This window comes from Bos indicus x Bos taurus, chromosome X (genome assembly GCF_003369695.1).
Source record: "Bos indicus x Bos taurus breed Angus x Brahman F1 hybrid chromosome X, Bos_hybrid_MaternalHap_v2.0, whole genome shotgun sequence".
In the NCBI taxonomy this organism is placed as follows: domain Eukaryota; kingdom Metazoa; phylum Chordata; class Mammalia; order Artiodactyla; family Bovidae; genus Bos; species Bos indicus x Bos taurus.
The window spans coordinates 126,846,979-126,863,046 of record NC_040105.1 but is presented as its reverse complement, the minus strand read 5'-3'; the positions used below and the strand labels follow the sequence as shown (position 1 = coordinate 126,863,046).

Sequence of the window (16,068 nt, the reverse complement as noted above, 5' to 3'; positions counted from 1 at the left end):
TGGTTAATTTTATGTGCAATTTGGCTGAACTAAAGGATGCCCAGATTGCTGGTACAACATGATTCCTGGGCATGTCTGTGAGTATTTTCAGAAAAGATTTGCACTCATTCAGTGAACTGAGTTCCACCTTCATTGATATGTGTAGGCATCATCCAATCTGTTGAGGGGCTGAATAGAACAAAAAGGCAGAGGAAGGGCAAATTCCCTCTTCAGCTGGAATGTCCATCTTTTCCTGCCCTTGAACACTGGAGCTCCTGCTTTTCTGGCTTTCAGACTCAGGGACCTACACCTGCAGCTCCCCTTGCCTTGCCTCCCCTGCATCTCCATTCTCAGGCTTTTGGCTTTGGACTGAGAGATAAACCATTGGCTCCCTTGGTTCTTACATCTTCATACCTGGACTGGATTACACCACCAGCTTTCCTTTTTCATCTGCTTGCAGACAGCAGATTATGGGACTTAAGCTTCGTAACTATATGGGTGAATTTCTATAATCAATCTAATTATATATAAAAATATATATTATGCATATACAAATTTTATGCATACATTTCCATCTATCCATCCTCCCTATTTCTCTGGAGAATCCTGGCTAATACAAGCATTATATATAAAATGTATGGAATGTGACCAAAGTCATATTTAAAGGAAAATTCATAGCCTTAAAATGCTTTTATCATTAAACAACAAATACTTAAGATACAATATGCTGGATATTTATTGCAAGTGTACACTGTGCAGGGCCTGAACAAAATATATTTCATCTTCATAGTACTTACGAGGTGGGTACTATGTTTTGCCCTATTTGAAATGCTCAGAAGTATAATTAGGCACATCCATACCATGTTCTAACTATGACATGTTTCTAAGAACTACTTCATATAATCCTTGATCCGATGCCACAAATATTTATTAGTGCTTATTATACACAGAATACTATGACAAAGAGATAAAGAATAGATGTTCTCTACCCTATAAAATCCAGCCATGTGTGTTCATGATGTAGATGATAAAGCTCCTTTTATGACCACAACTAACTCTACTAGCTAAAATTGATTGCATTAAATGCTAAAATGGATACATAAACCCATGGTTGCAGAGAATAAAGATTCCAACTGAAGTCGGGGCAGGAGTCCATTGTGGTGCTTGTTGCCACTGCTCAGGGAAGCATCTCTAAGTTCAAACAATTAGTTAATGTGATCAAAGCAGGAAGAGCACATACGTTTTCACTTTATTAAAATATTGCATAGATACAGAGCAGTTGGGCTCATCCATTCTAAGGCACTGTCCTGGTTTGAATGCAATTCCACAAGAGAGAAAAGAGAAGGCATTACATTCAGTATTATTTACCTCTACATTCAGACTCCTCCCCTATTCCATGTTTATTGCTACTGGGATCTCAATTTTATCCACAAACTTATAGCAGCATCATACTGGGACCTGGATGACAACAATGAAGGACACATCCTGGCTCTAGTACTTGGTATGAACTGACACTTAACTACAAACTCTCTTGCACTGCTCGCCATTTGTTTCCCAACTCTTGTTTAACTAAAGATATTATAAACTCTTTATGAATTAATTTTTAATAGTTTCCATTAAGCCTAGAACAGGACTAGTTAGGCACATAGTACATACCCCCACAATGCTTGTATTAAATATCAGTTGCAAGAACTTTAATGGAATAGAAAAAAATATACTTTCCCTAATTCTAGTTTAAGGAAAGGATGACTGGTATCCTCACAAAGGAAAATACTTGAATGTCCTATTGCTTGTATTTTTTAACAAGGAACTAGGCTGAACGAATATTTTCATGTATTAACAGCTTTAACTGACAAAGAGAGTTCTTCCTTTGCTATAGGAACTTGAGTCATAACCACTAGTATATGAGAACATTTATATAAGTAGCAATGTGTGCGTGATTATAAGTAAAATTCAAAGAGGTTACAAATCACTGAGCAATGCATAAATATCTGAATTACTGATCCTCCTTAAATGATGTGTGTATGTTACATAAAAAAAAAATAAGTGTAAAGACTTTCATAACACGCTTGAAGCAACTGGAAATAGCTAGGCTTGAGAACAATCAGGCTATACAGATAGCTATAGAAACATGTGTTAAAGGCAGTGTGTTCCAAGAATATTTGCAGAATAAGAGCTCTGTGGGTTATTATTGGGTATACATGGAAACGGGTTCTGGGGTCAAACAGGATTGCAAAACAGTGAGCCAAAAGAGGTACTTTTTCCACCTTCATGAGAGGACCTCTCAGAATCCTCATAGGCTGAAGTGCACTGTGAATCTACAAAGCAGAAACAGCAGGAAGGGATTCCCAAACTTATTTGCAAACTATCTTACAGAAATAGGTGTTCTATGACACACACTTAGGGAGACACTGAATTAAAGAATGGATAAAATTTGAAAGCACTGAGAGACACACAGTTGAATAGCAAAGGAGAGTGAAAAGCAATGGATACTGGTTCCTCAGTCAGTGTAAATTAAATTAGAGTCTACTTGTATGACTTCAACTGGCAAATGGGTTCTTCCACAAAGAGTTGACTTATCCTGGGAACAAAATAAATCATCAAACCAATACTCAGCTCTGAGCAGCATCACCCCAGACTGCCAACTAAGCAGATTAGTCAACTTTGCAAAATTCAAAAGTAAAGATTAAAATTCTAATTTCTTCAAAAACAAAATTTTCAATGGAAAGAACCCAGTTCATAGCAGGCAAACGAAATGTTCTTCATCCACGTGTTCCTAACATATTTTTATTATTTCGTAAAATACACTGTCCCCTTTGTTGCCACCTGGGACACATATAAAGTTTTAAACTAATATAATCACCTTTAATAATGACAGCAGAATAATTATGGTAATACTGTAATAGATATGCCAGATAAATATGATAATCCATTATGTTGACCCTACCCTGAAAAGGATTGCCATTATTTTTATGCTGACATTTACGATACGGTTGGCTTGGTTCACAAAATTTGTCAATGTAATAAAAAATGAGTTGCAGAGACAGAATAAATCAAATCTATGAAAACTGCAAGAGTAGGTAGATCCTCTAGAATTCATATAACTTGGAAGATGGGTTTTTAAAGTAGAAAAAAAAGCTTTTCTTTTCTTACAAGCTCAAACAAAAGAATTCTTCCAAGACAAACAGGCTGCTGCATGTTTAAGATTTTGTTTTGGGGTTAGTTATCAATCTCTATAGGATTCATTTCCTTTAACAATCCTTAAAGAAGTCCTCTAAAGTGAGTGACTTGGTGCATAATAAGGCCTGCTCTCTGTCTGAAGCTTTTAGAACAATGACTACACTTGTATGGCTTCTCCCCTGTATGAATTCTTAAATGAATAACAAGGCTTGGTCTCTGTCTAAAGCTTTTCCCACAATAATTACATTTAAAAGGTCTCTCTTCAGTGTGTGTTCTCTGGTGCAAAGTAAGAGCTGTCAGCCTACTAAAACTCTTCCCACAATTATGACATCTATGAGGTTTCTCACCCGAATGAGTTTTCAGATGTCTTTTAAGACTTGATCCATGACAAAAGCTTTTCCCACACTCAAGACATTTATATGTTTCTTCTTCGGAATGGGTTCTCTGGTGCCCTATAAGGTGTGACCGCCGAGTGAATCGCTTTTTACACACAGTGCATTCATAGGGTCTCTCCCCTGTGTGAAGTCGTTGGTGTCTGTAAAGGTCTGAACTACGGAGGAATCTCTTTCCACATTCAGGGCACTTATGAGGTTCCTCTCCTGAATGAATTCTCTGGTGCCCTGTAAGTTGTGACTTTCGAGCAAAACATTTCCCACACTGAGAACATCGGTGAGGTTTGTCACCCGGACTCTTCTTCTTATGGGGTCTTGGGTTGAGAGGTTCTTCCAAGTTGGAGCTCTCAGGTTTCTCTCCTGCTGAGGGGTTCTGATGCTCTACAAGTTTTGTTAAATCTCCCTGTAAATCCTCTGGAGGGGTTTCCCATTGATTTTCTAGCTGTACATAGTCTTTTTGCAAAATGGGGCCATGAAGAGCATTCCCCTCTAAAGTAACAATAAATGGATACATATTCTCCAGTTTTTTCTGTTTTTCTGAAGTATCTTCTTCATTTTCTATTCCAATCTCAAAACCTGAGAGAAGAAACAGAATACAGATCTCACCATGTCCCACATGGAAAAGAACATGAGGGAAAATGAAGAGTTTATATTAAACCATTCATAGAAATAAGAGATGTTCCTTAGTAGAATCCAAAACTCTTTACCCTGATCAAGGTTGATTTTTTTCTTTTCTTTCTTGTGTGGTATCAATGAACAATTACTTACCTAACTTGGAATCAAGTAATTGCTTAATTTCTTTGGAATCTTGCAGTTCCTTCACCCATGCCTCTTCTCTATGCTCCAATGGAAAGCTCACGTCAAGTTTTGGTATTGGGTATCCTTGCCAGAAGAAAGATGAGAAGCATAATAATTTGGGTCATCAAAGGTTTTTACAGAGTTCAGCCTGATATCTTGGACATGTGGCTGCTTAATATTCACTTCCTCCTCAATTACTATTACATCACCTGGAATCTCTTGCAAGAGTCTTTTTTTTTAAAGATAAGAGCAAAAAATGAGAGAACAACCTTTGTGTTCAACTTAAGGCACTCTTCCTCTAACCTATGGAAGGGAGTGAATCAATTCTGCGCTGAAATCAATACACTAAATTGCTACTTTATCTATTTTCATAATAGATTTATTTAGGTTAGAGCCAAGAAAGTGAAGTGAAAGTGTTAGTCACTCAGCTGTGTCTGACCCTTTGTGACCCCATGGACAGTAGCCCAACAGGCTCTTCTGTCCATGGACTTCTCCAGGCAAGAATACTGAAGTGGGTTGCCATTTCCTTCTCCAGGAGATCTTCTCAACCCAGGGATTGAACCTAGGTCTCCCACACTGTGGGCAGACTCTTTACCAACTGAGCCACCAGGGAAGACCCTAGGTTAGAGCCAAAATATGAAATAAATCTTCATAAAGTTGGCATTGAAACTGAGAGATGCTGATATTGAGTACTACATGAAGAGAGGTAAAGCCAGAAGTTATGCAACTGCTTATTGGAATAATTTCAATTGAGATTTCCAAATTATAATGGAAATTGACTGGGCTGACAACCAGAAAAGCAGTTTCTGTTTGCTTCAGCTGAAATCTGGAAGTGGACTGATTCTCCTGAAATTACCCCAAGTAACCATTAAAGAGTGTTTCTCACGGTCAGGCTGCTGCTGCTAAGTCGCTTCAGTCGTGTCCGACTCTGTGCGACCCCAGAGACGGCAGCCCACCAGGCTCCCCCGTCCCTGGGATTCTCCAGGCAAGAACACTGAGTGTTCTTGCCTGGAGTGGGTTGCCAGCGTGGGTTGCCATTTCCTTCTCCAATGCAGGAAAGTGAAAAGTGAAAGTGAAGTTGCTCAGTCATGTCTGACTCTTAGCAACCCCATGGACTGCAGCCTACCAGGCTCCTCCGTCCATGGGATTCTCCAGGCAAGAGTACTGGAATGGACTGCCATTGCCTTCTCCACACTGTCAGGCTAAGAACAACCAAAGAAATTTCTCCATTCAGTGCCCCCCTCACTGTGCCCTATTACCTTCTCCTTACTGAGAGCCTCTCTGGCTCACAGTCTCTCTCCATATCCCTTCCTTGCCTTCTCTGCTCTGCCCAAGTTAACTGGTCCATCATCAAGTGTGGGTTGGAAGTAGCTCATTTTAGACAGAAATGCAGCATGATGTTTAAATATTAGCACCATTAACATAATATTAGCAGGTTAATTTGATGAATTTTAACCATTATATCAAAACATAGGAAGTGGACTAAAATATCTTATTTTATATTTTCATGGGAAAAAAGATCTTTTAAGATTAAGAAACAAATATGTGCTTCATATAAAATTCTGTTTAAATTCACTATATTGTTTTTGTTTGGGTTTCAAAGCTAAGAATAGGATGACAGGGCAATGAGACCAAGATCAAATACACTGGAGGTCACAGGTCAAAGGAAAGCTGCCATTATGTATTAAAAATGGAAGCAAACTGACACTTGAAATAAGCAGAGAGAGTAGCAAAGGCCTACATGTGAAATACTGACGTATAACCTAAATGTAGGAAGGGAGACAGACTTCTAGTATGATACCATGAGGAGCTCTTAGACCTATTTCCCAGTTTAACTGGTGAAAATTCTTAAAAATAACACAAGAAACATTTAAAGTCTAGAAAATTAAGAAACATCTATTTTTAATACCCCCAGAAGGGGTAAAATGGAATAGAGTTACATACGAGAAATATTTCTACATCTCACTGACATTAAGTCAATATAAATCTGAAGCTGATTATAAGTCAAGATGTACATGTTAACTCTAGAGTAACCACTAAGGAAATAACTTTAAAAATTGTGAAAATTCATTAAAGTCAGTAAAATGTTACATTTAAAATATTTACTTGGTGTCAAAGAAAGCAGTAGATGACAGATAGAGGGACAAAAAAGATATGAGACCTATCCAAAAATGAAAACTAAAATAGCAGATATAAATCCAACCATATCAAAGATAAGATTAAATGGTATGAATTAAACAACTCAATCAAAAGGCAGAGATCATCAGACTGGATTTTTAAAAATCCAACTATATGCTGTCCAAGGAAACACACTTCAGATTCAAAGATACAAACAGACTGAATGTAAACGAACAGAAGAAGATATGTCATGCAAGCAGCAAGCAACCATAAGACAGCCAGAATGACTATATTAATATCAGACAAAATAGATAGTAGAACAAGAGAATCACTTCATAATGATAACAGGATCAATCCACTAGGAAGATGTAACAATTATAAACATATGTGCACTTAAATAACACAGTGAAAAATATATGAAGAAAAAAATGTAAAAAGAAATAGACAATTGATAACAATAGTTGTGGACTTCAACACCTCTTTGCACTACTAGATAGAAAATTTAGGCAGAATATCAACAATAAAAGACTTAAAAATACCAGAGACCAGCTAAACATCACAGACATTTACAGATAACACTCCACAGCGAACAACACCAGAATATACATGCTTCTTAGGTTCAGAGAAAATTCTACAGGACAGTCGAGATGCTATACCATAAAACAAATGTTCAAAAATGTTAAAGGATCACAATTACAAAGTACATTCCCCCACTAAAATGACATTATAAATAAGTAACAGAAAGAAAATTGGGAATGTCACAAATATAAAGAAATTGAACAACACATTCCTAAGTAACCCATCAGTCAAAGAAGAAATCAAAAGGGAAATTAGAAATACTCTGAGGTAAATGAAAATGAAAACTTTGGGAGGTAAAACCAGTGCTTAGTTAGAGGGAAATTTATAGCTTTGAATGCCTATATTAAAAAGGAAGAAAAATCTCAATAACCTAACTTTACACCTTACACCATACCCTGGATGCAGACAGGAAATGTGCGCTCAAACTTGAGCTTCTTCCTGAATGTTAACTTCATGCAATTTTTAATTATATAGCAACTCCACCCCTACCCACCTCCATTATCTTGCATAACACACAGATCCTTATGCCTCTGGTGCAGTCAGTCTCCTCCTCCTGGACTCTCAGAGCCCTGCTTCTGACACTATCACCAGTTTGTATTCCCCAACCTATGCTCAAAGCCCATGTCAGTGGAGGCCACTAACCATTCCCCTTGACCTGTCCCCCACCCTTCTGACCTGAGTTCCCATTGTCTAGTGACTACAGCCATGAAATTAAAAGACACGTGCTCCTTGGAAGAAAAGCTATGACAAACCTAGACAGCATCTTAAAAAGCAGACATTACTTTGCCAACAAAGGCCCATATAGTCAGAGCTATGGTTTTTTCAGGAGTCATGTATGGATGTGAGAGTTGGACCATGAAGAAAGCTGAGCACCAAAGAACTGATGATTTTGAACTGTGGTGTAGAAGACTCTTGAGAGTCCCTTGGACTGCAAAGAGATCAAACCAGTCACTCCTAAAGGAAATCAATCCTGACTATTCATTGGAAAGACTGATGCTGAAGCTGATGCTCCAATACTTTGGCCACCTGATGTGAAGAGCTGACTCATTAGAAAAACCCTGATACTGGAAAAGATTGAAGGCAGGAGAAGAAGGGAGCAAAAGAGAATGAGATGGTTGGATGGCATCACTGACTCAATGGACATGAGTTTGAGCAAGTTCTGAAAGATGGTGAAGGACAGGAAGCCTGGTGTGCTGCAGTCCATGAAGTCGCAAAGAGTCAGACACGACTGAGCGACTGAACTGAACTGAAAATATAGAAGCAACCCAAGTACACATTTATGGAAAATGGATACGCTAAATGTGATATATACATACAAGGGATTATTATTCAGCCTTTAAAGGGATGGAAATTCTGATATATGCTACAACATGAATGAACCCTGAGCACATTGTGCTAAGTGAAATAAGCCAGTCACGAAAAGACAAGCACTGCATTATTTCACATGAGGTACACAGAGTAGTCAAATTCATTAAAACAGAAAGTTGAATGGTGGTAACCAGGAGCTGGTGATGGGGTGGGGGGCAGGGTGTGGAATGTAGAAATGAGAAGTTGTATAAATGGGTATAGAGTTTCAATTTTACAAGATAAAAACAGTTACGGAGATGGATGTTGGAATAGCTCCACAAAATTACAAATGTATTTAATACCTCTGACCTGTACACATAAAAATGGTTGAGGTTGTAAATCTTAGGTTGTATTTTATCATGATAAAAACAAAATTGAAAAGAGAAAAATAGGCTTCCTGAGCAGGGTCATTAGCTTAAGGGATTTTCAATCCCACTCGATCTAAGGTGCTTTGTGACCAGCTATTCCCAGAGAGATATTTCCTCCTTCTACTCTTGATCAGAGTGGCCCATTTCCATCAGGCATTCCCCAACCCTAGAGAGCTCTTGAGCTCTCAAAACAGAAACCAAAGAAAGGAAAGCAAACCCTTGCCTTACCAGGGTCGAGAAAGGGCTGGCCTTCCCCAGCAGCACTGAAGCTCAGCTCCTGTGGCCCGGCTTGTGGGATCCATGCCTCTGCCACTGGGACTTCTGGGGCAGGTCCCATTACTTGGAGTGGGGGTGACTCCAGGTGGATGTTTGGTGGTATGTGTGCCATTCCCACTGGTGCCAGTTCTTCCAAGAGCATTTCTTGCCTATCAAGCTGGAGGAAATGCCAGAACCATCACTAAAAGTCCAGAGCAGCCCTGCCCAGTAGCAATATAATGCAAGCTACCCATGTCCTTTTAAATTTACCAGAGGCCATGTGAAACAAAAAAGGAAATAAAATTAATCTTAACAACATACAGTATTTAACCCAATGTATCTAAATTATCATAATTTCAGAATGTAATCAGTATAAACAATTGTTAGTGAGATATTTCACCTACTCTTGTTTCATATTAAGTTTTCAGAATGTGCTGTGTATGTTACACTTACAGCATATTTCACTTTGGAACAGCCACATTACAAGTGCTTAAGAGCCACTGTGCTGGGTACTGTGCTGGGTGGTGCATGATTAGACCATACAAAGATAAAATCCTATATGCTAAGCTAAACCAGAAAGACAGAGAAAGGGAAACCATAAATTCATCCTATCCTAGGGACCAGGGAACCTTGGATGACTCCTGCTCAGGCAGGCTAACTACAGAGCCCCATCGACATCCCCTGCTGGAGTGCCCCTAATGCCCACCCACAAGTACTTCCTGCCTTCTCCCAAAGATTCTGCCTCTGCTCAGCTATGGGTTTCACTCGATGGTTCTGAACAGAGACTAATGCCACCACCTCTATGGGGCATTTTGCCTAGGATGGTAGGTGATGGCTATCAGAATGTTCTAAGCCAGAGATGGGATTCTATATAATTCACAAGGAAAAATTGTTCCACTTCCCAAACCATTTAGCAACGTTCCCTCAAACACTCACGTGGGTAAAAAGAACCTGTCAAGGATCTCACCCTGTTGGTTATATAAACACAAAATATTTTTGCATATTTTAGCATGACTTAGATTTTCTAGAAAAGCATTACTTTGGCAATCAAAGAAAGACTATACTACTTATTGTTCCAATTGACCAAGAGTTGTTTGTCACTTTGAGAAATCATATGACCAGCAGCAACACCACTCGTAATATCTGAGTGTACCATATCACTCAGAAGTTCTGGCTGTCATATCCCCAGTGTATCTATGCATAGATTCAAGCAAATGACAATTCCATAAAGTTTTGGTACAGTCAAGCCCAAATACATGCACAATGAAATGCTTATTAGTTCATAAGAAATCACAATCCTTTTCCTTTATATTCCTTCTAGACTACTCAACTCAGGGTTGGCAATATTTACTTGTCAAGAGACAGTAAATATTTTAGGCTTTGTGGGTAGTACTGCAGTACTGGTTTGTTGTCTCTTCTTTTTTTAACCATCCTTCAAAAAGGTAATAACTATGACTATTTCGTGGGTTGTATAAAAATAGGCTTTGTGTAATATTTGGCCCACAGGGCACTTATTATATTGATTTTTTCCCTAATTTTGTATATGTAATTTATATTATTCATAAATTTCATTTTAGGATAGTAAAGGGGACATTACCAAATATTTGTTATAGAAGTGGAGTTGGGTTTAATAGTTGAGACTGTCTGGAACCTATGCTGATTCCAGTAGAAGGAAAAATTGGAAAGCTCCAGCAGGGAAATCCTGTGGTACCAGTCAGAAGGTCTGATCCAGTCCCAGCTGCCTTGTTACTTCTTTGGGTCTAATTACCAAGATCCCAACCTCTTTTCTCACCTGCTGCTCTGGTATCTCAAGTTCTCTCTGTAAGTCTTCTATCAGTGACACAACTCTTTCTCTGTTCTCTGGGCAATGTTCCCTCACCCAAGTCTCTATCTCTGTGGGGAGAATCGTTAGGAATTGCTCCAATACCAGCAGCTCCAAGATTTGCTCCTTAGAACGCATCTTTGGCTTCAGCCATTGACAGCAGAGCTCCCAGAGTTTGTTGAAAGCTTCATGAGGCCCAGCTGCTTCTTTGTACTGGAACTGCCGGAAGCGCTGGCGGAAGACCTCACAGTCAGTATCATACTCTTGAAACACCGAGCCCTGATTCAAGGAGGCCTGGATTGCACAACCCAGGGCCACAGCCATCGCCCTCTTCCAGAAATGTGCAATTTATATGGAACTTGAAGTGGCAGATTCAAATTTCTTTACTTCTGTTATCCTCCGGGTGGAGCCACCTATGTATACGCTGAGGTCGGGACAAAATGAGAAAAGAGAAACAGAAGTGGTTACCAGGGGGCAGATTTACCTCCCTTAACTTGCTTACTTTTCTCCAAAGCCCTAAGGAAGCAAATCAATCTTGGGCGGGAAGGGATTGAGAATCTGATGAAAGCCATAAACTCTCTTCTAGAAAAATACACATCACGTGAAATTCTGCATTTAATTTCAATAAGGCTATAAAATCTTCAAGACCATCTATGGATTCTCTAGAAATATACTCTCCAATCTGGTATTCAATAGTCCCATGTGAGTTGGGGGGAGAGATAAATTAGGAGTCTGGGATTAACATATATACATTACTATATATAAAGTAGGTAAACAACAAGGACTTACTGTATAGCACAGGGAACTATACTCAATATCTTGTAATATCCTATAACACAACATTGTAAATTAACCACACCTCAACAGAAAAAGTGGGCTTCCCTGATAGTTCAGTTGGTAAAGAATCTGCTTGCAATGCAGGAGACCCCGGTTCAATTCCTGTGTCAGGAAGATCCAATGGAGAAAGGATAGGCTACCCACTCCAGTATTCTTGGGCTTCCCTTGTGGCTCAGCTGGTAAAGAATCTGCCTGCAATGTGGGAGATCTGGGTTCTATCCCTGGGTTGAGAAGATCCCCTGGAGAAGGGAAAGGTTACCCACTCCAGTATTCTTTCCTGGAGAATTCCATGGACTGTATAATCCATGGGGTTGCAAACAGCTGGACACGACTGAGTGACTTTCACACTTTCACTTTCAATAGAAAAAAGCAGGCCTACATGGATGTTTAAATTAATTACACTAAAAATTCAATTTCTCATTCATACTAGCCACATTTCAAGTGCTCAAGTGACATCTCTGTGTGGTACATATATGCAATGGAATATTACTTAGCCATAAAAAGGATGAAATATTGCCATTTGCAGCAATATGTATGGATTTGCAGATTGTCATACTGAGTGAAGTAAGTCAGACACAGAAAGACAAATATCATATGATATCAAATGTGCGGAATCTTAAAAAATGATACAAATGACTTATCAACAAAACAAAAAGTTACAGATGTAGAAAGTAAACTTATGGTTATGAGGGGGTAAGGGGGGAGGGATAAACTGGAACATTGAGATTGACATACACACACTATATACAGAACAGATAACTAATAAGTACCTACTGTATAGGGAACTCTACTCAATACTCTGTAATGGCCTATATGGGGAAAGACTCTAAAAAAGAGTGAATATATGTAGAACTGATCCATTTTGCTGTACACCTGAAACTAACACAACAATGTAAATCAACTATACCCCAATAAAATTTTTTTAGAAAAGGAGAGACATCTCTGCAGAAAGTTCTATTGGACAGCTCTGCTCTAGGATTCCATGGACCTAAAGCAAAGAAACCCTTCCCTTAAACGAACCCCTACAGATTTAGTGGCTTCTGAACCCACTTCCAACCTAAGTCCCACTGTCTTGTGATTTTGAATACAGCTAGGCCACAGAAGAAATGGCAAGCAATATTTACAATGGTGAAGAACCCTAAAAGTTTATCTACCTTTGAGGAGCCTTTAGTCATCTTCAACCATGGGGATCTTAGCTAGACTTATGCCTTGCAAAGACAGTAAACCACCAATCCCTTATTCCTCCCCGCTAGGGGTCACCTGTAGTTCAGCCAACATCACCATGACCCTCACCCTGAAACAGCATTCTAAGTGACTTTCTCATGAGAAAAATAGATGGCAACAGGGCAGGCCAGCAGGAATCAGGTCTGCATTAATAACCAAGGACATTTCTCACGCCTTGTGCCAGGAACTGTTCTACGCCTCCCACCTATATTGGTTCATTTAGCCCTTACTCAACATCAGGAAGTGGGCTCTAGTACCGTGTCCTGAACACAGGTGAGAGACTGAGGTAAGGATGAGGAGGACTGAATAACTTGCTCCAAGTCACATGGTAAATGCCAGAGGGGAGTGGCGAGGAGTTTGGAATCGACCTGCTACTGCAATGCTAAAGTCTGCTGCTGCTGCTGCTAAGTCGCTTCAGTCGTGTCCGACTCTGTGCGACCCGAGACGGCAGCCCACCAGACTCCCCCGTCCCTGGGATTCTCCAGGCAAGAACACTGGAGTGGGTTGCCATTTCATTCTCCAATGCATGAAAGTGAAAAGTGAAAGTGAAGTCACTCAGTAATGTCCAACCCTCAGCGACCCCATGGACTACAGCCTACCAGGCTCCTCTGTCCATGGGATTTGCCAGGCAAGAGTACTGGAGTGGGTTGCCATTGCCTTCTCCGAATGCTAAAGTCTAAAAACATCCAAACGTTCTCAGTGAAATCTCTGAGGTCACAGAGGCCCTCACATCCATGTCTCCACAGATGTCAACCCTAGTACCCACCCGGGCACTGTGGCTCTTCTTTGCCTGTATTTTTGGGGACACCTCATGTACCTGTCCTCCTTCTTGGAGTGGGACAAGGAAAAAATACTCATGATTCCAGCCAATCATCCCAAATGGACACAGTCCCCATCTCACCTTTATCTTGATGGTAGTCTGGGTTTTGGTGTCAGACCCATCTAGTGATAACCTGCTAGCCGTGTGATGCTGACACCCAGGGCTTCTGTCGTTAACATGAGATAATCACAGCACCTCTTTCCTAGAAGTTCCCTCGGCAGAGCCCACTGCAGGGAACAGCAGCATCCGTGGCACAGAGGAAGTGCTCAGGAAAGGTCATTTCCTAGGAAGCTTCTGTTTAACCTCCACCCTGCCAAGGCACCTAAATGTCTCTGGGGAGCATCCAGGGACGTGCCTTGAACGTGCTCCAGCCTCGCAACTGGGCAGCCCTCCCTCGACGGTCCCAAACCTTACACCACGTCGACCAGGGAACTGACCCTCCGGGTTTCCCCCGCGTCGGCCCCTCCGGAGAAAAACTTCACTCCATCCCGGGGCGGATGGCTCCTCCCCAAACCCGCCAGAGCGAACCCGGGCCCACAAGGCCCGTGGATGAATAAGGGTGTAAAGAGAGGGCACTCGGGAAAAGGATCGGGGGACAAGCTAAAATGCAGGTTGAAAATCGGGTACCCGCGGTGCGGCGCGGCCGCAGCGTGCTCCCCGGGGAGGATGTTGCGCTCCCCGCCCGGGAGAAGCCCGCGAAGGCCCGGCGGGTCGCAGGGGACGGCGGCGGGGACGCGGGCCGGACATGGGCCCTCCGCCTGTCGCTCCTTCCCACGCCCGCCGCCCGATCGGGACTGGAGACGGCGGGTTAGCTCAGACCGAGCGAGATGGGAGCCCGGCTCCCCGCGCCCGCGCCCCAGGGACGGCCACGCCCTCTGGCCGCTCCGGGACTCACCGCCTCAGCGCCCGCGGCTCTCCCAGGCTCACCGGGTCCAGCTGCCCATGGCGCAGGCGCGCGGCCGCGCTGCGGACTACAACTCCCGGCAGGCTCCACAACACTCGCCCAGCGATCTCAGTCTCTAAGGATGCTGACGCGGGAGAGGCTGGGATTTTCCTTGGCCTCCCTCGGTCCTGAGGCCGCTTTTGGAAGCGATCCCATTTCCGGTCTTAAACGCCTGTAAATTCCTGGGGATTGGGTGGGGCATGCCGCTGTTCTAGATCCTAGCGCTGGCTTCTCTCCCATCAGCCCTAGAGTAACTGGAGCGGCTGGGGACTTCCTGAAATCTGTTATGACTGGATCAATGTTTTTCAAACCTCTTTTTAGGAAGAATTTCTTGTGAGGACCTGTTAAAAATTCAGCTTTCTGGGCTCTCCCCCGACACCCGTACGCATTGGATCTCGCGTGAGCATTTTAATAAGCTTTCCTGGGGATAATGACCCTGATCTTTCCCTTCCGCATCATAGTGCCCTTGAGCTATCTTTGTATTGTCCTCTTAAAGAACTAGGATTTGACGAAGCTCAATTCAGTTCTGTTCAGTCGCTCAGTCGTGTCCGACTCTGCGACCCCATGGACTGTAGCACGCCAGGCCTCCCTGTCCATCACCAACTGCCGGAGTTTACTCAAACTCATGTGCATTGAGTCGGTGATGCCATCCAACCATCTCATCCTCTGTCGTCCCCTTTTCCTCCCGCCTTCAATCTTTCCCAGTCTTTTCAAATGAGTCAGTTCTTCGCATCAGGTGGCCAAAGTATTGGAGTTTCAACTTCAGCATCAGTCTTTCCAATGAATATTCAGGACTGATACGCCTCTCTGATTTCGGCCGCCACCAGAGAGCTCTTGGATCTTTAGGTCGCCAACATGGCCCCTCCTCTTGTCTTCCAATTGGTCATTCGCTGTTCCCGCCTCCGGAATCAAATTTTCACTTCTGGGTGGTCAGCGGTGTTTTGGCCAGGCCAGAGGCAATGATGTCATCCGGAAGATGTAGTCCTCACATTTGGCCCGAGCAAGTTTGTGTGTGTGTCCTCACATTTGACCTGGGCTAGGGATGTGTGTGTATGTGTGTGTGTGTGTGTGTGTGTATCTTTGGACGCCAAACTTTGGTGTTGGTCCAAGACAGAGAGGAAAGAGCTGCCAGCAACTGTGCCTCCCAGAGGCGCTGGTGGAAGCTAGACGAGGCAGGCACCCCACCATCCCGAACCCACAGAGGCCAAAGCACTTCAAACAGCTCTGTCTGAGCTGGAGTTGGGCTCATGGACTGGGACTTGGCACCAGGGATACGCTGACTCCTGCAGATTTTGTGTATTGTTGCATGGGGCGCCAGGTGCCTTCACCAGCTGTTTTGGATGGTTTGCAGGCCAAGATAGTCTGCGTTTGACCCCAACTCCCAAGAGCAAAAAGTGGTGAAACCA

The 16,068-nt window shown here is 42.2% G+C and overlaps 1 protein-coding gene across 3 annotated transcripts in view; it reads right to left on the bottom strand.

Annotated features, from left to right (window-relative positions):
- The window catches only part of ZNF449 (zinc finger protein 449), a 37,926-nt gene extending 23,203 nt beyond the window's left edge, over positions 1-14,723 (bottom strand). The window contains exons 1-5 of one of the 3 annotated variants that reach the window (XM_027535089.1): positions 14,615-14,722; positions 10,809-11,262; positions 8,990-9,194; positions 4,320-4,433; positions 692-4,127 (exon numbers count right to left, since the gene is read on the bottom strand). In XM_027535089.1, coding sequence (XP_027390890.1) covers positions 3,241-4,127; positions 4,320-4,433; positions 8,990-9,194; positions 10,809-11,162 — 1,560 coding nt within the window. In that variant the 5' untranslated portion in view covers positions 11,163-11,262; positions 14,615-14,722 and the 3' untranslated portion in view covers positions 692-3,240. Of the gene's footprint in view, positions 1-691; positions 4,128-4,319; positions 4,434-8,989; positions 9,195-10,808; positions 11,263-13,800; positions 14,407-14,614 lie in introns of those variants that run through there. The other 2 variants (XM_027535090.1, XM_027535091.1) reach the window with 2 other exon arrangements.
- Positions 14,724-16,068: the final 1,345 nt, after the last annotated feature.